At 36.4% G+C, this 18,106-nt stretch overlaps 3 protein-coding genes across 6 annotated transcripts; 2 read left to right on the top strand and 1 right to left on the bottom strand.

The window, feature by feature from the left end:
- Positions 1–83: 83 nt before the first annotated feature.
- LOC122628866 lies at positions 84–5,274 on the top strand. Its single transcript, XM_043811648.1, has 4 exons — positions 84–2,108; positions 2,295–2,393; positions 2,488–2,650; positions 2,736–5,274. Exons 1-4 carry the CDS (start codon positions 226–228, stop codon positions 4,635–4,637), a joined length of 4,047 nt encoding a protein of 1,348 aa, XP_043667583.1. The 5' UTR covers positions 84–225; the 3' UTR covers positions 4,638–5,274.
- Positions 2,438–7,354, bottom strand: LOC122628879 (cyclin-dependent kinase 2-interacting protein-like). Of its 2 annotated transcripts, none has more exons than XM_043811690.1 (5): positions 7,151–7,354; positions 6,773–6,999; positions 6,561–6,669; positions 6,278–6,498; positions 2,438–2,624 (listed from the first exon to the last, which is right to left on the bottom strand). In XM_043811690.1, exons 1-4 carry the CDS (start codon positions 7,173–7,175, stop codon positions 6,302–6,304), a joined length of 558 nt encoding a protein of 185 aa, XP_043667625.1. In that variant the 5' UTR covers positions 7,176–7,354; the 3' UTR covers positions 2,438–2,624; positions 6,278–6,301. The 2 variants fall into 2 exon arrangements, with proteins under 2 accessions (XP_043667625.1, XP_043667624.1); XM_043811689.1 differs by lacking the exon at positions 2,438–2,624 and adding an exon at positions 5,425–6,129 and having other exon boundaries at positions 7,151–7,353.
- Positions 7,355–7,412: 58 nt separating this feature from the next.
- On the top strand, positions 7,413–10,613 carry LOC122628877 (cdc42 homolog). Of its 3 annotated transcripts, none has more exons than XM_043811687.1 (5): positions 7,413–7,538; positions 8,208–8,407; positions 8,499–8,608; positions 8,687–8,884; positions 8,970–10,613. In XM_043811687.1, the coding sequence occupies exons 2-5, from the start codon at positions 8,230–8,232 to the stop codon at positions 9,057–9,059; spliced, it is 576 nt and encodes a 191-aa protein (XP_043667622.1). In that variant the 5' UTR covers positions 7,413–7,538; positions 8,208–8,229; the 3' UTR covers positions 9,060–10,613. The 3 variants fall into 3 exon arrangements, with proteins under 3 accessions (XP_043667622.1, XP_043667623.1, XP_043667621.1); XM_043811688.1 differs by lacking the exon at positions 7,413–7,538 and adding an exon at positions 7,557–7,795 and having other exon boundaries at positions 8,974–10,613; XM_043811686.1 differs by lacking the exon at positions 7,413–7,538 and adding an exon at positions 7,561–7,795.
- Positions 10,614–18,106: the final 7,493 nt, after the last annotated feature.

The following is an 18,106-nucleotide window of genomic DNA, read 5'->3' as shown; positions in this document are numbered from 1 at the left end:
CTTCCCTTAGTTCTTCCTTTTCCCGCTAGGTATATTATATATCCAAAGGTGTATTACACCTTATACTCGGCATAACATTTTCATTCCTTGCTGACGAGAATTGAATGTGAGTTTTGTATAAATTTTTGTCTGACAAATTTTGTAGTATTCTTCGAAATATGATCCTATTAATTTATAAAGTGTAATTTATCTTACGCGAACGAAGAAATTCTGAAGAAGTAGGAAATGGCACAGATATCGAATTCAAACGTGTTTACAAACGATGCTGCCTCTTCGACTAGTACATCCGATCTTTTACAACAAGCATTCCAACAAGTTGTTGATGATGATGATAATGAAAGTGATTTCGTTGCGTTTTTACAAAACGATGAAAATGATTCTCAAACGATTCATCTTACTTCAGAGCAGGCAGCTGCATTAGGTTTAACTTTTGAGATAAACTCTAACGAAGAGGTTATATATCAACAAAATCAAGATAGCGTTATTCCAAATACAACAAAAATTACGTCAAATGATAATTGTAAAACAGAAGATGTAAGCTCAGTATCTCCGCAAGATACTTTTACAGATGAAGATTTCAATTTTGAAACGGCTCAAGTTCAAAATGATGAAGGCATTAGTGATATAGTAAAGTCCGAGTGTATGGACTATTCGGAATGGCAAATGCAGGAAGATTCTCCTAATGAAAAATTGCAAAATGAAACTGTTGCAAATAGTTTGACTTTAGGAAATATATGCTTACCAAATCAAACTATTAATTCCCAGTCACAAACATTGGAAGTAAAAAACAATCCTATTCAGATTAATTCCAATACACAGAGAATAGTTTTAGAGCAACCAAAGGTACATGCAATAATGACAGATATTAGACACATTAAAACTGAAGATAATTCGCACTATATGGTAGAAGATAACTTAGCACAAAATCAACCGATGAACAATGTATCTAGTTCTCAAGCACAAATCTTACAGAAGTTACCAATACTTTTGCCATCTTCGCAATTCATTATAAAACCTGCGCAAACCATATTAAAGCCAGCAAAAAGCGTTAAGTTAATACAAAATATTAATAAACTTGCAAATACCAATTTAAATTCCATCAATGGAATGCAATCGATCAACATGAATTCAAATTCTAATTCTGTGTTACTTTCAAAAGCAACGGTGATCAATACGTTATCACCGCAGATAATAAAAGCAACTCCTATTACAGCTCAACTTTTGAACACAAGTAATGTATCGGCACAGCTATTAAATACATCTCATATCATAACAGGAGGCTGTGATATTGGAAATCATACAAATGCTCCTCAGATCACCAATACTGTGGTAAACAGTGCACCTGTATTACCACAAAATATAACCACTTCACAAATACGAATATCACCTGCAATAAAAACTACACAATCATCGTTACCAAAAGGTAATATATCTCAGCTTTTAACGCCTATGTTGAAGAATGCTACTACTATAACTAAAACAGTGCCGAAAACTGCACAACTTATTAATAACACAAATATAAGTCCAGCGATATCTACGGAACTTAAACCAGTTCAAGTTCCTACACAAATAATTAAGGCATCATCTTCCGTGATGGGAAAAAAGAATTTAGTAACGCCAATGACCAAAATTATAACACAGACAAATTCTCCAGTTATTTTTAGAACTGCATCGATTGTTAAAACACAAGATTCCAAAACAACAATGACTAATTCAACTTCTATATTAAAACCAACACAATCCTCATCAACACCTATATCTATTTTGAAACCGCAAACTAAAGTAGCTTTTCATAATTATACTAAACAAAATCAAACTGTTACATTAAATACTAATAACTTGACTACCAACATACCGAATTTGTCACAAACGACACCAGTTATACAACAGAATGGTTCATCGGACAAAACAAAATCTTTCCAAAATGGTATTTTTAAACAAAAGATTAATTCATCCATGAATGGAGCATGTCTTAAGATTAATAAAAAATCTAAAGGGATACCTACAAGATCTACAACAATTGTATCAGAAACAGCAGACACATCTAAACCATTGGGATCTAGTGAAAATCCTATACAAATAGTACAACAAGGTCATCATTTTCACAGGTATTGTCCAAAAATTAATCTACTTAAATGAAAGATACAAGATGTTAAAACATATATATATATATATATATATATATATATATATATATATATATACACATGTACATGTTATTCTTATAATTATTCGTATATAATTGTTGTGATTATGCATACGCGCATGTCCTCTATTTTTACATCTTATTTTAGCATACAACGGCTTTCACCAACTCAGTTGAAACAAATCGCTCATGTATTGCAACAACGCAGCCAAGAAACAAATATATCTAACGAGAGAATCGTGTATAGGTCAGTTATGGATAAGGATAAGTAGTAGTGAGCAATGAGAAAAAACTATTTAAATATTTATAAATGAATTAAAATTTTGTGCATTTATATACAGGGTAGTATTTCCAGAAGAATTAGATTTAAGATTGAAAAATCCTGGAACCTTGATAAAAAATCGTGGTGGTAAACGAGGACGACCAAAAAAGAATACTATTAGGCCTTCTCTGATCCCATCAAAAACAACGGTGATTCCTGAGGAAGAACAAGTAGAATTGAAGGTTATTATTTTTATTTGAAAGAATAAAATATGTATAAGTTATAAAAATGATTATTCTTTTTTTCATTTATTCAAACTTATTGTAGGATGACAGAAAAAAAGTTATAGCCAGAACACGTTCTGGTAGACTTTCAAGACCACCAAGACATATGGTTCGAGATTACAAACATTTACACCATTCAGACTTTTTACAACCTGACTTGGATGATTCGGATGGCGGTTATAGTGACTATAATACAAACAATGACAAAATTGAAGATGAGGAGTCACCTAAAGAACTTTTAACAGGATTAGAAGTACCAAAGAGAAAAATATCAGATCATTTTAGATGTCCTACATGTAGCAAAATATATTTGGGAAGGACACGTATGGCAAGGCATTTTGAAATGCATCCTGATCACGGTAGTCCGGAACAATTGCCACCCCCTACACCCGATCCTGAACTTAAACAGAATGGCAATCAAGATCCCTTAAAACGTAAAGGGAAAAAAAGGGGGCCATGGGCTTATGTTACACCTGAAGCTAAATCAGAACGGCGTAAAGTTAAGCTAAAAGAAGCAATTTCAGTATGTGAAGATATTGAAATAATAAAAATAGCCGCAAAGCCGGTACTTAATGCACAATCTCTATATGATTTACTAGTTTTAAAGTCTGAGAACAATGTTAGAAATTTTTTACAAGAGGTAAAACAATTGATGGATAAGATAAGAGAGAAGGTTGGTGAAATGTTATCTTTAGCAGATACTGATAAAGGATCGGATAAAGACTTAGTAGATATTAACGAAGAATTACTGTGTGATGCCTTGGGCGTTAATCCTGGATTATATAAAATCAATAACGACGCGCTAAAGAGTTATGACGAAGAAACTTCGAACATTTACATAAATGAGGAACCACCAGTAAAACTACGAAAAACAGCCAATTCTGAAGAATCTAAAGAAAATAACGAAGAAAGGATGTCTAGTGGATTTTCAGAGAGTTCAGATCTTAGTATATCAGATTTTCTGACTGAAAGAAGAACTGATGCGGCATCAAATCCTACGTGCCCGGAAGTATTGTCGGCCTTAACGTTAATGAGAAGAAATCCTAGTAATATCAATAACGTTGATAATAATAAGGCTACTAATGTTTCTAAACTTTTAATTTCAAGTCCTGAAATACAAAATCAAATTTCGGAGAATCCAGGGTTCCAAAAAATCGATATTAATACAACCAAAGTTTCAAAATTCCAAACTTCAGAATCTCATAAAGAAAATTTTACCAAGTTAACCGATAATTTAGGACCGTCCAATGATCCTGAAATTTTTGGCAAAGTAGAAAGTAATTACGATCAATCGAAATTAGAACATATAGATGAAGCCTTTATAAAATTAGGACCAGTAGAGCAAGGTTTGGTGAAGCTAGAGAATGGTACTTTGGGGTCATTTGAAAAGCAAAGCATTCAAAGTGACTTGAATAATATAGAAGATGGGTCTCAGACCTTTGCTAAAGGATTTCAAAAATTGGTTTCTAAGATAGTACCTATGAGTACGTCAAATTTAAATTGCGGTAAAGTGCAAAGTTCTACGTTAGATGCAAATCCTTGTAAAATATTACCTGCAGCTTCAATTTGTAAAGCTTCAGACAGTATATCCGTGTTACAAGATGCAGTACCAATTATTTCTAATAATTGTGATACTAATATATTTGATAGTACAGAAAATTTGGATATGTCAAAAGTAGCTCAATATGATCATATAACGCATTTAGATATTTTGAATAGTAGTAGTGTGATAGACAAAAATCTTTTAATTGACGAAAAATTAGTTGAACAATTACACTTAGTAGATCAAACAAACTTGGTCGATGAATTAGTATCGGAACGATTAAAAAATATTATGCCTGATAATATCTTAGAAGGTAATATCATACCAAATAATACAAATTTAGATACAGATCTTGATTTTGAAGCATTGAGCGAAGAATTTAATAGAAATGCTAGAAGTTGATTTTTAGATCATCGCGTGACTGATGGTATTATACTAATTAAAGTTATTTGTACAGTGTATAGTAATATTAGACATACAGTACAATTATTTGAATATGAAACGGATGTATTTTTGACGATTGCTACATGTTTCTTTTCTATAAACTTTATGTATGAATTTGCATTAGTTCAAAATAGAACATAACACTTTTTTAGATAATTCGTACCTTTCTTTTGCTATAAGCAATTGTAAAAATGTACAATATCATTCAGTTTAATGTGTATGTAAATATAATTCATAGATATACATAGTTATAAAAAGAATATTTTCCTGTACATTAAAAAAATACATCCTGAAGTTATCTTTTGGATTATAAAATGTACACAAAATGTTGCTATTAGACAAAAGTTTTAAAATTTATGACTGTCTAATAGTTTTGAATTTTGTCAATAATAATTTAACTACTTTTTAGCAATATTAGTGTACAAAAATTTATTCAACAAAAAAAAAAAAAAAAGAAAAACAGGAGAATAAATTGATTAAAATGAACATTTCAGTTTCATGCAAGCAATAAGATTTTCATATATAATTGGACTTGTGTTAAAATTTAATTTTTATTTTAATATAATATTAATTATTTTAATATTTTTGTGTCGTTTGATCTTTTTGCATTAATCTTAATATTATTCCTTATCATAAATTTTTGCAATTATAAAATGGTCCTATCTATTATTAAATACATGTAATTTTCTAATGCATTTAACTAAATTGTATATGTCTAATGAGGAAGTTTTATATTTCACAATTCTTTCATTACAAATAATAGTTTTACTTTTCAACTAAAAATATATATATCTAAATATAATAATAATAATAATAATGAGATTTTTAACAAATTACATTAAAAAAATATAGAAGACGTAATGTGGAATATAACATTCAAGCAAAGGAGATTTTATCCTTTTTTCCTATTATTGCTAAAATAATTCTCTATGTATTTATCTGTAAATATGTATTTAAAATTTTTTTAAAATACGAAGCAAAATATTTACAATAAGTTGTGAGATGTACATGTAATTATGTGTGATTCTAACTAATGCTATGGTATAGAAAAATGCTTAAGTATTTATGTGTAAGATTCATACTTCTTCCTCATATATATATATGTGTGTATGTGTGTGTATATATATATATATCAAGTGTTTTGTCATTACATCATTATTTTAAAAGTTATTTTCGAGACCATATTTAACTTATATTCTTTGAAAAAATGGATCGATATATATTTGGCAATATTTGAGGAAAAAAATAATTTTATTGTCAAACTTTCAAAATAAGGATGTGAAGTCACCTTGTTAAGATAGATTCACTTTGTTTAAGTGCATTAGCAAAGGTTAGTAACATATCCATTAATTTATAATTTTACTTATATCCGTTTGTTATGATCTCAGGTATCAGTTATTTATATGAGTAACACGTTCTTGATTGTGTTATAAAAATTATGCGAAGATATCTATATAAGAAGAAAAAAAAAAAAAAATAAAGGGACATCTTTTTTTCTTATTAATACTGTTTATTATTATTATATGAATAATCCTTGTTTTAAATAAAAAAAATTAATAGAAATTTAATATCATGCATTAAAAATATAGCATACTTACTGATCATGTATACATTATTTATAATTATCTATACCCAGTTTCTGTAAGCATTGCTTCTAATAATATTGTTATATTTTTAGATAATAATGGTTGATGTAACCATGTAGAAAGATATAACATCTGTTGTGGCTCTGTGTGACAATGAGCAATATTTTCAAGAACTTTGTATTTTATATGCAGTTCATTACTATAAGTAGTATATATCATTTCTACTGTACTTCCTGCAAGATATTTAATTTTGATAAATATGCTATAAGAAAATATCTACAATTTATACTTATACCAAATGCTGATATTGGCCAAGTTGTAAATAATTTTGTTGTTGTTTTATCCAATATTGTTAGAATATTTATCTGATGTACTATTTGTTCCAAGGTTTTTACTAAATTACTCTATAACATGAAATATATATATATATAATAATTAATATATATAAATATAATATAAATAAATAAATATATATACGTATTCTACAAATAATTAAACAGAATATACCAAAGTATGACAAATTTCTTCTAGGTTATCACAGTAATTTTGTAATTGAACGGTATAATTTTTATTGGATTTTTCTCGTATTATAGATTTTAAAATATTAATTCCTTCAAGAGTACTATCATTCCATTTCTGAATAATTCCATGAACATCAGCTGCTAAATCTCGTAAATGACGAACAGTCCCCGTCAAATTCTTTCCTTTTAACGATTTTGAAAATGGTGAGTCCGCTGTAAATAATAGTATCAACTTTAGATTAAATCATAACAACGAATATTTGTTTACAATACAGTAAACTATAAAGGATAATAAGAGTAATAAATAAACTACAAGGATTATAAACGAGTAGAGATTATATTTGTAAATAGATGTAAGTCTTACTAGAATTGAAAGGTTTTACAGCCATTTTTATCGTACGTTTATCGTTTATTTCTATTGATATATATACATTACGTCATGTAATAGAAAACTAATAATGCTTTAAAGATGCATTACAACATACTCGAGCAACATAAAAAAGGTTCAGTTACATTCCATTACGTTCTAATCATCTTCTTTTTTAGTAGTTCAGCTACGGTAAGTTTAGTAACAGTGTTGCCATCTACTGAATTTAAAATGTTATTTTGGTTATGTTCGTTTGTAACGTTATTTGTTAAGCATTTCTATCAATTAAAGATAAAAATTGTAAAAAAATACTTTGGACCGCTTTGACAATTCATGAAGAGAAATATATTCGGACGTAATTAATTATTTCGTATAAATCGCGTAGGTAAGATTTTAAGAATTTCAAATATCACGCGCGCGTATAGTCGAAAGGAAAATTGCGAGTTTTCAAGCCTGTAACAAATTTTACTTCTGAGGCAGTGAACCCGTAAAAGTTACAAGTGTTGAGACTGTTATGATAAGTGGGAAGAATTAAAAAAAAAGATCCGTCGCGTTAAATGCACTCGCATCTTTTAGTTTTTTTGACGTATATTCGAAGCTTATTTGTGGTTTTAATTTTTAATGGCGATAGTACAATATTAGGTAAGTCATTCATTGTACATTTTTATCAACACATTTTAAGTCGCGGTTATAATATTTATATTTTTGCTAGTTTAACTACGACGACGATTCGTAAATTTCACACTATTCACATTGTGTTTGAATTCGTGAAAATTCTTCAGAAAATCTTCGTTACTTTGACACGACACATACATATGTATGTGGAGTTTAGGTTAAGCTCGTTGGTGAATTTTAGCATTTTCAATAATTTTGTTTTGTTAAGAATCATACAGTAGTTTTTTTTTGCAACGATATTGTCGCGTTCGCGACGTAATATTTATGTTGGTGTAACGTTAATATTTTTTAGTAAGTTTATTATTTTTTATAAAGTATATAACCATTAAAACTGCTTCTGCCAGATCTTTATCATAAAAGGTTTATGTTACTATTTTAGGAAATAGAGAGCAGAGAGTAAGATGCAGACAATAAAGTGTGTTGTGGTTGGAGATGGAGCTGTAGGAAAGACTTGTCTTCTGATTTCATATACGACAAATAAATTTCCTTCAGAATATGTGCCTACTGTTTTCGACAACTATGCTGTAACGGTAATGATAGGCGGTGATCCATATACGTTAGGATTATTTGATACCGCTGGTAAGGATAACGAATGGTTTTATTAGTTAAATTTTATAAGTAATATTAGTTGTACAGTTTAAATATACATTGAATTGAAATTACATCATAGGCCAGGAGGATTATGATAGACTTAGACCTTTAAGTTATCCGCAAACAGATGTATTTCTGGTCTGTTTCTCAGTTGTTTCACCGTCGTCATTTGAAAATGTTAAAGAGAAGGTAACTATTACAAAACGTATATTTGCATTTTAAATAACGTATGACATTTAGGACATTGGATTGAAAAAATTGTTACAGTGGGTTCCAGAAATAACTCATCATTGTCAAAGGACTCCGTTTCTTCTAGTTGGTACTCAGATTGATTTACGAGACGATGTTGCTACTATAGAGAAGCTTGCAAAAAATAAGCAGAAACCTATTTCAGCAGAACAAGGAGAGAAACTTGCAAAAGAGCTCAAAGCTGTGAAATACGTAGAATGTAGCGCTTTGACACAGGTATACTTTTTTGCAAGTGAGCTGAATTTAAGTCATATGAGTTTCTCACATTACACGTACCGATTTATTTAAATGTTTATTTTAGAAAGGTTTAAAAAATGTATTCGACGAAGCTATATTGGCAGCATTGGAGCCTCCAGAACCAGTGAAGAAAAGAAGATGTATGCTTTTGTAAAGCATTTTACTGATTTTGCAATACAGTGTCCCTGACTATGAAGTAACAACATTAAAATGTATCAGGTGATTATCTCCTCTGTAGTAGATTAACGATAGGAGGAAATCGCGTCTATACGAATGTTAAGACGTAAAAAGAAGTATTCATTGGAGGGGCGTATTAGAAGCCGCTTATATGAGCGCGACAACTGCGGTTTGCCTATGCGTTTCCTACATTTGACTATTTTCATCTGTGTATACATTCCATAAAATAATCTTATATCTTGGCCTTATTTGTTTTTCTTTTTTTTCTTTTTTTTTTTAAATAAGATTAACAATGTTAACGTCGACAAGATCGGATAATCCTTGTTGAAATGCATAGCACAAAGAATATATTTTCTTTTCTTTTTTGCTTTTTACTTTGAAAAAAGTATATCTGCACATTGAACATCCTCGATTTTTGAGAAAAAGTTGAATAAAAATCATTAACGAATATAGATATGCCAATCTTTGTTTTATCTTACGATTAACAAATTGGTGCTATCAAGTTGATATATTGATAAAAAGTGCAAAGGATTACACAAAGTCAGAATTTTTTAAATTTATCATAAAATTCATCATGGTATCATTCATTTGATAATATTTTCAAATTCAATGGTTTGTTTTTTAAAGATGAACGCCGGTATTTAAAGTTTTATAAAGAGTCTGTAAGATATCTGTTGGCATAGTAATGAGGGAATCGTAGCGAATCGTAGCATCGACGATCTCTTTGGACAATCGTCAAAAAGTTTAAAGAACGAGTCGATTCGGTCTTGCGTCGGAAGAAGAAAGGAAACGCTAAGAGACGCTTCGATTCTCTTGCATATAAGTACGTTATTAAAATATATATCTGCCGACGTATTAAAAAAACAATATGCAAGCAAACGATAATATCAGAAAATTGTTCTAGACGTTTCGCGTATGGCAGCTAAGTTCGGTCGCCAAACTTCTCCAACTCTTGGACAATTTAATTACATTTGAGCGATGCGAACATATTTTTTAGTATACTACAGATTATCGTTATGTGTTATCATATAAATAAGCGACGACAGAAAATTTACAGTACTCTTACCTTATAAGATTAATGATATTTTATCGATCAAATGTATGAACTGTGCACATGTCTAAGATATTAGCGAACTGTGTATAGTTTTTACTATAAACCATTCATCTTTTTCCATCGTTTTTCAATTTTATGTACTGCGTACATCGACGCATCACGCGTCGTTACTTTAGACGGAGATACACACGATCGGTTATCGTTGAAGGACATGGTACGTTATTACTCCTATTCGAAGGACTATCAACTATCTTATTAAAATCGTGCGGTAAGTCACGGTAGACACACGTTAAGTTAATAATTCTTAAAACAAGTATTACATGAAAAATCTTTTAATGACTTTTACACTATGAATCCAGTTGGAGATAATTGCATTTATTAGCACTGTACTGTGTCGGAATATGTAGACACATTCGTATTAAAAGAAAAAAGAAAAGAAAAAAAAACTATTCGCATAAATATATTTATACCATGTAACACAAACTTCTATTTACTATCCCGCAATCAAAGGGTGCAAACATACAGTGAATATTTAAGTAATATCTCTAGGTGAATAATCTTGTAGTACGCTTTAAATATAAATTATAGGAGCAGAAGATGTCGCGGCCATTCCAAAAGGAGCCTTTGTCGAAGAACATTTGTTAGAACGTTACGAGGATAGAAAATGTTCATCGCGAGATTAGAGATTTTGCGAGCGAGTTTAGAAGGTCGGTATCGTAGTCTCTGTATTTTATCATAGGATAGTCTATTATTCTTTCTCGCTCGGTAGGTCCTTCAGGATTACCCCGGAAGCCATAGGTAGATATATCTATGATGGAGCGACGTATCGACTGTGGACCGTAAAAGCGTTCGTTTACGGTCACGATTCACGTGGGAATCCTACGAGGATTTATTCCTTTTTTATCGTACGGATCGCGTTCAGTATATCTCGGGTCATTACAATTAAATCTACTATCAGCTTCGAACTCCCCTATGTGTCTATCCTTCTCTCTCTCTCTGTCTCTCTCTCTCTGTCTCTCTCTCTCTCTCTCTCTGTTTCCCTTTTTCTACCCTTCCCTAATTTAATGTTTTTGTAATAATTTTCTTTAGCTTTTAAGCGATAACTCGAATACAAGAGTCGCAACGTCTTTGCCGGAAAGGAAAGTTTCGATTCGAAAATAGTATGGAAGATGGAAAAAAGTAAGATTGCGAAGGTAGAAGCAGTGGCAAATGATGGGTATGGACGATAGTGATTTGATTCTCGGTCTTTCATTGGTACGATCGTTCTTCTCTTCTTCTCTTGTTTTCTTTCGAATGCTCGAAGCTTTGAAATGGTCGAAAGAGGAGGAGAAGGAGTCATTGGAAAGGTTCGACGCGGAGGGTTCGTAATCCCCTCGACGAACCGGCACGTGCGAACGGAAATGCAGGCTGCCGAGAAAACGTAGAAAGACGGGAGGCATCCATTTGACGATCTCGATGGGATATCGCCGGACGTGGATCGCCCACGATCGTTCTCCGAGATCATCGTCCACCTCGCCGATTGCGAGTCCTCTTTTCTTACTCTCTCGGCACACTACTCTGTGGTTATTTCAATTAGGTGGAATCGTGTATCGGACGAGAGGAGTCACGGACGCATCGCGAACGTGCCTCCTCCACTCCCTTGACATTATCGCTAATCATTTTCGAATCGATGACCGCGTGCGCGCCCGAGAGCGAGAGAGAGAGAGAAGGGGAAACGTCCGATTATTTACGGAGTTATTAAAGTCGGCCCCTTTAACTTGGAATTGCATGCAAGAATCATGCAATCAAACTCGAAACGAAAGATGGTTTTAGGATAATTTATCTAAACTAACTTTAACAAATAAAGTTGGTCGAATAAATCGTAAAATCGATGACAATGCAAGGTTCTTCGTACCGCGAGGTCTATTTCTCTCTTTCTCTCTTTCTCTCTCTCTCTCTCTCTCTCTCTCTCTCTCTCTCTCTCTCTCTCTCTCTCTCTCTCTATCACTTCTTTTTTTTCTTTGGTCATTGTAAAACAAGATCCTCGAGTGGCCAGGTGGTGGCGATAGAGCTGCAGGGGGTCCGTGAACGCACGTTGACACAAGTCATTTTTACGCGGGTATTCGAAGCGAGCACGATGGGCGGCCAGGTTCGTCCTCTTGGCTGCTTTATGCCGACTTTTCTAGCGGTAGAAACAGCAGCACGATACCTCTGAGTAATGGCGCGAGATCCGTGCCGTAGTCGCCAAGGGGGCGCCCCCATCCTGGACTCTTCGTCGAGTAGGATTCTCTCTCTCTCTTTCGAGAGAGAGAGAGAGAGAGAGAGAGAGAGAGAGAGAGAGAGAGAGAGAGAGAGAGAGAGAGAGAGAGAGAGAATCGACGGGCCGAGGTGATTCTAGTCACCCGTCGCGATGTCCCTTCTCTACGTGCCACCCCGACGAAATTCTACATCCGTAGTAATTTCCATTCCGCAGGGTCTGACAAAGAGATAGATTCCATCTTTTTTCTTACACTTGCTTATGCCTTTTTATATATTTATATAAAACATGTACTTTGAAAGTTGGAAACTATTTCAAAATTCTTTCTTTTTCTCCTCTTTTTTGACTAGAGGCGTCCGGAACGTAGACGCCTCCTTTAGCGTACAACACCGGTTTTATAACGACTATTAAAGGTTTAATGAATCTACCGTACCTCCATAATTTCGCCTTGTCGCGCTGCCTAATTAATACGGAATTCGAGCTCTAACTGGACGAGGATATATATTCGCGCGGCGTGCAGTTATCGCGATAAAATCGGCCATAACCTTTCCGTTATGATTGATTTTATGACTCCATCGGTTTCCGTGGCATCGATTTTTCTTGCCTCCTTCGTGCCTTGCGAGAAACGACGGATCGACGGATCGACGGATCGACGGATCGACGGATCGACGGATCGACGAGATCGAGAAGTATCTCGATTAAATGCGTTTTCGTTTTATCTTTATTTTCTTTCTTTCCCTTAGGTATATCTCTCTTTTCTTTACTCGCTTCTTTTTTCTTGATTATAACGAAGAACTCACCGAGGCCCTCGTCGATGTTCCTCGTGGATCCCACGAAATCGATCGTTTCTTTACAAATTGTAGATTTCTTAATCCGGCAATGAGATATACGTCTAGCTGTGTTACGAGCCGTAGATAACACAGCTAGGCGTATATCGTTCACGCGTCGCACGTAAAAGCGTATACGTGTAAGTACTCGCTAGTCGATACGCGGCTCACGTGTAATTATTCTTACGCACGCGAACCACGTGATTCGCGTGTAAATACGTTGTGTGAACAAGTACTCGCGCGTAAAGTGTAAGATAGCGTTAACGCGGAAAAGGTTTCGCTCCTTTTGCATTAAACGCGATCCGCGCTTCCGTCGATGGGAGAGAACGACGGAAGCTCTAGCACGGAGGTGATTTTGGAAGGAGATTCATGCGAGAGGAACGAGTCCGAGGAAAGCAGTCCGGAGAAAAAGTATTTTCCATATATTTCCTATGAAACACGCGCATATTAAAACGGGAGTTTACAATGCGAGGAGATCTGGATCTGCAAGAGCGTAGAATAGAAAATGAATTTTTTTTCGAGCTTCTTGAAAAGCGACCGCGATGAATATGTATACGTTCGGATACGTAGGTACCTACCCAGAGACAGATCGTAGCTTTTTCGTTCGCGTCTTGCCTCTTCCCATCTTTTATTCATGGTCTAGTTAGTTTGGCGCGTTCGCCGATGCGAACGACTAGTGCGAATTACTCGAAATTTGGAAAATTTGGTATTCTAATCTGCGCGAAGGCGGCGAATCGCTCGTGTACTTTGGTATTACGTTAGACGAGAAAACACGAGAGAAAAGGCATATTATATACGATTGGCATATACGAAAGATCGTACGCGCGGATCCAGGCGACGCATCTTTCACGGACAGATCGCGTCGTTTCGAAAATAAATCGTCCCTCATAAAAGTACTCCGTTTCGTGGTCAAGCGCGAGGTTCGTTCCGCGGCCGGACACGTCCTCGGCATATTATTTCGATCGGGATGCTCGTATATCTTTTTTTTACCCTCCGTCGGTAGATAATGCGATCTATTTTTTATCTCTCGCTCCTTCGCCGATGTCACTTTTATGTTCAGCGATGATCTCGAACGCAATCAGAAGTTTCTTCCTCGAAGACGAAGAGTTTCTTCCTTCGAGAGACGACGGCTTCTAGAGAAGCTCCGAGAGACGCTTCGAGAGACGCCTTCCAGAAACGCATTTAGTCGCCATCGGCCGTTCTCTTGTCTAATCGTTAAAGTGGCCGCGTATCGTAGACGATACTCGCTCTCGAGGAGCCAAGATTCTCTGAGGATCCCGATGTCGAAAAAAGACTAAAAAAAGACGAGAAGTAACGTCTGGACATGGTCGAGTGCCTGGCTCCTGCCTGGTGTCTCGCGATAACACCGCGGCCAAGTGGCACGCGTCGCCACGATCTTGCGCGCTTCTTGCCGAACCGAACGATGTACGAACGATACGTGCGCGCCACCCCCGACATTCATCCCGACGACGCAGAACCACCCTCATCCTGAGTTCCCTTTTTAGACTAGACCAGACGTCCTTCGTACCGTTAACGAATCTGTTCCTTTCGGAGACGATCGCTATCTCCTTTCTAGCTTACCTTAGTCGCCTCTCTCTAGTACGAGTAGAGACTTCCTCTTCTTCCGTTTTACTTGGAAGCTTCCTTTCAAGTAAGAGATTCTTTGCCGAGATTAAACGTTTTAGCTCGATGGCGGATGGGGATCGTCATACCTAGGTACATCGATCTGAAACCTTCTCTTCCGCGAAAATTCTTGCTGATTCCATACCGTCGCAAAGAGAGGAACATTCGTTACCGATTTTACGATGTCCATTCTTTCGGTACAAGAGAGCAACCCTTCAAATCCGTTCTTCGAGCTCGAAGAGGCTCGCTCTATCTCCCGAAAACCTTTATCCCATATTTATATCCGCTTGTTCGAACTTCGGATATAGGTACGTATACCTACGATATATTGCTCCAACCAACTCGCGACTTTCCCGTTATACGTTCGAATACCTTGATCGCTTTTAAACGGTAATAATAAGTCTCTCGTATTAACGGGAGGTCCTTTTCTTTTTTTCTTTCTTTTTCCCTTCAGATATCCGACGTGGAACGGTCGAAGGAAAATCTTTGAAGCGTTACTCGATCCTCGGGACGTCACGTAAATGCGTTTTCAAACAAAACGATATTATCGAATCGAGGCCGGGGCCGAAAGTCCGAACGGTCCCGATTTACGAGCGACTTTGCTTCGGATGGGTACGATGGATCGGCGGATAAAGGTGGGCAGCAGAAGAGGGACAACGTGGGTGGCAACAATAGCTCTTGAGCGAGCAGATTCTGGTGGCACAACATGCATTGTACGACCGCAGTTTGAAGGTGATTGATCACCGTTGCTGATCGCACGCACACGCGTGCCTATCCTTCTGGCTACGCCTGCTCCCCCTGTTCTCTCTATCTCGTTTTGTCCTCCATTCTATCCCTTTCTCTCTTCTACGAACACACGGACAACGTGTCGCTCGGCCGATGACAAAATTCTCGTCGTCGATCGAATTCTCGGACTTTCGTTAAGGATTTGATCGATCGAGACGTAAGAGAAGATCGTAGATTCGCCATTTCGAGCGGCTCGAAGAAATAAGGTACCTACGTACCTATATTTTTCAAGCCCCTTAAACGCGCGATGGTCAAAAAGTGACTCGAGGATTCGGATGGAATTTACAACGTCGTCTATGAGAATTGATTTTGATCGATCAGCGTTGTACTTTATTACGATACTTTGTTCGCGCATGCCCGAACGGAGCGATGCGATCTCGTTCGAGTCGCGTCACGTTACACGAAATACCATCCGGAGTGCATCCCCTAAAAAAAGCCACATCGATTACGTACGCTCGTTACGGGGTTGGGACTCGACGAACCTAACAGCCACCCTCCTTTTCTTTTTCCTCTCTTTTCTGCTACCTTCGATCGCTACGAATGTCCGAATTTACGACGACGATACCAAATATCCGTCAAATTATTTGTTTCAAACGATCAAAGTATATCGAAATCGATGCGCATATTTCGTTTCGATTCCTAGCGAGAATCGTCACGTTTGTTTTAATAGAGATCGTTTTGGCGTCCAGGCTTATAGGACGTCGCCACATGTCGCGAAGGCAGAATACGGTGATCCCTGCCATCATTACCAGCCCCTTGCTGTAAGCGAGCGAGCTAGCGAGCTCGATCGGTATCGTCATATGGCGAAACTCTGCACGAGCGAGCGAACGAACGAACGAACGCGCCGACGAACGGATATTCGTGAATAGTCGAGTAATCGCGGCTTCTACGAGAGAATTTCACGATTTTATCGATTCTTCTTTGTATAAAATATTATTTTTTCATGTTAGAAATTGAAGTCTCCAATCAAAGAGACAAGCTTATCGTTACATTATCGTCGTCGTATACGGTCATTTTTCAACGTGAATGGATGTTGAGCGTTATACGAAATTACAATAACCTTCTTCTCGAAGGAAAGAAAATTTGTGTAAAAGAGTCGCGAAGCATCGGTCGTTCCTGGATCTATCCGGCAAGCAGAGTTCACGTATAGCATAAACTCCTCTCCCTCTCTCTCCCTCCCTCCTTCTCTCGTTCCATCGGACGATGTAGCAGCAGCGTGAGACATCGAAAGGGAGTAGGAGAAGGAGAGGAAAAGAGAGGGTTGAAAGTACCTCATCAGGCTGATAACCCACGAGAAGCGCGTGTCGCCCACTCACGGTGATTGCTGCCACCAGGCTTGTACCTCTCCTCCCCTTCTCAAGCACCTTTCTCGATATCCCTACCACTCGCCCTTATCTCCCCACTTTGCTTCGACGTGGTTCACCCGTCAGAACCTCCCTGTACGCGTTTGCATCACCATCCGCTCCGTAGAATCTCGACTCGTTCACCCACACGACTCTCTCTCTCTCTCTCTCCCTCCCTCCCTCCCTCCCCCCTACCTCCCTCTCTCTCTCTCTCTCTGATTCGAATCTTCCTTCTTGCTCTTTGAAAGATTTTAGACCAAAGTCGTTCACGTTTGTTCTCTCTATCTCCGTATCTTTCTCTCGGTTATCCGATTCGTTTCAAGCTGTTCTCGAGTGGAAGAAACTTTGAGAGAAAATAAAGCGATTGGACGCGAGACGTTTCATAGTTAGGTACATCGAACGAATTTTTACTATGAAAATTATTGCGATATAAAAGAAATTTCGTTCGAGCGACAAAAGACGATTCGCTTTTATCATCGGTCTTATATTGTTCTTTGATTTAGATGAAATTTATGGTCAACGTCTCGTGGTAATCGTTCCCCTTTCCAGTCCAATAGAGTTTATAATTTAAACGGTGTTTAAGCCCACGCTCTCTCGAAAGACACGAGGACTATCAAGAGATCTGATTTATAGACGTTATCGGAGTATCGAGCGGTACGTTTTAAAGTGGGGACAATCGTTAAGGACCGAGCGCGGAAATAATACTTTTATATCACTTTTACGATAAAATCATTACGATTAGTTTCGGAATAGGTCACCGTGGGATCATTTTTTTGAAGGAAGAAGATATCTCGGTATATAACGATGTTCTTGACGCATATAATCATCGATGTCGACGCCGCTCGTCGTTCTTACGAGAGACCGCACACCGTCGAATTTTACGACATTGTCGAACGTTTCCTCCTGTATTTATCTTTCTACTTTATTCTCGGCTAACGGGCAACGTGTAATTTTTGAACGTTACTTTTAAGATTTACTGCCAGCAGATCCGTTAACACGTTTCGGAGCATTGATCGTACTTATTGAAAATGGTTTTGTATTTTTCTTCGAGTCGATTCGTGTCGATGGTACGCAAGAGAGAACAGGTGACGGTTTGTCACGCGCGATACATAAAACGTGCGCGGAGCGTTACTCACAGAAAATTGCTTGCTCCAT

This window comes from Vespula pensylvanica, chromosome 4 (assembly GCF_014466175.1).
Source record: "Vespula pensylvanica isolate Volc-1 chromosome 4, ASM1446617v1, whole genome shotgun sequence".
Classification (NCBI taxonomy): Eukaryota; Metazoa; Arthropoda; class Insecta; order Hymenoptera; family Vespidae; genus Vespula; species Vespula pensylvanica.
The sequence above is the reverse complement of the archived record's forward strand: the minus strand, read 5'-3'. Positions and strand labels throughout refer to the sequence as shown.

Excerpts from the sequence above, each read along its gene's own strand:
- LOC122628866 (XM_043811648.1), top strand. The coding sequence starts at position 226 with ATGGCACAGATATCGAATTCAAACGTGTTTACAAACGATGCTGCCTCT. Across the intron at positions 2,109-2,294 it reads CAAGGTCATCATTTTCACAG|CATACAACGGCTTTCACCAA; the intron begins GTATTGTCCAAA and ends ATCTTATTTTAG. Across the intron at positions 2,651-2,735 it reads AAGAACAAGTAGAATTGAAG|GATGACAGAAAAAAAGTTAT; the intron begins GTTATTATTTTT and ends AACTTATTGTAG.
- LOC122628879 (XM_043811690.1), bottom strand. The coding sequence starts at position 7,175 with ATGGCTGTAAAACCTTTCAATTCTA. Across the intron at positions 7,000-7,150 it reads TGTAAAACCTTTCAATTCTA|CGGACTCACCATTTTCAAAA; the intron begins GTAAGACTTACA and ends TATTATTTACAG. Across the intron at positions 6,499-6,560 it reads TTGGCCAATATCAGCATTTG|GAAGTACAGTAGAAATGATA; the intron begins GTATAAGTATAA and ends AATATCTTGCAG.
- LOC122628877 (XM_043811687.1), top strand. The coding sequence starts at position 8,230 with ATGCAGACAATAAAGTGTGTTGTGGTTGGAGATGGAGCTGTAGGAAAG. Across the intron at positions 8,408-8,498 it reads AGGATTATTTGATACCGCTG|GCCAGGAGGATTATGATAGA; the intron begins GTAAGGATAACG and ends ATTACATCATAG. Across the intron at positions 8,609-8,686 it reads TTGAAAATGTTAAAGAGAAG|TGGGTTCCAGAAATAACTCA; the intron begins GTAACTATTACA and ends AAATTGTTACAG.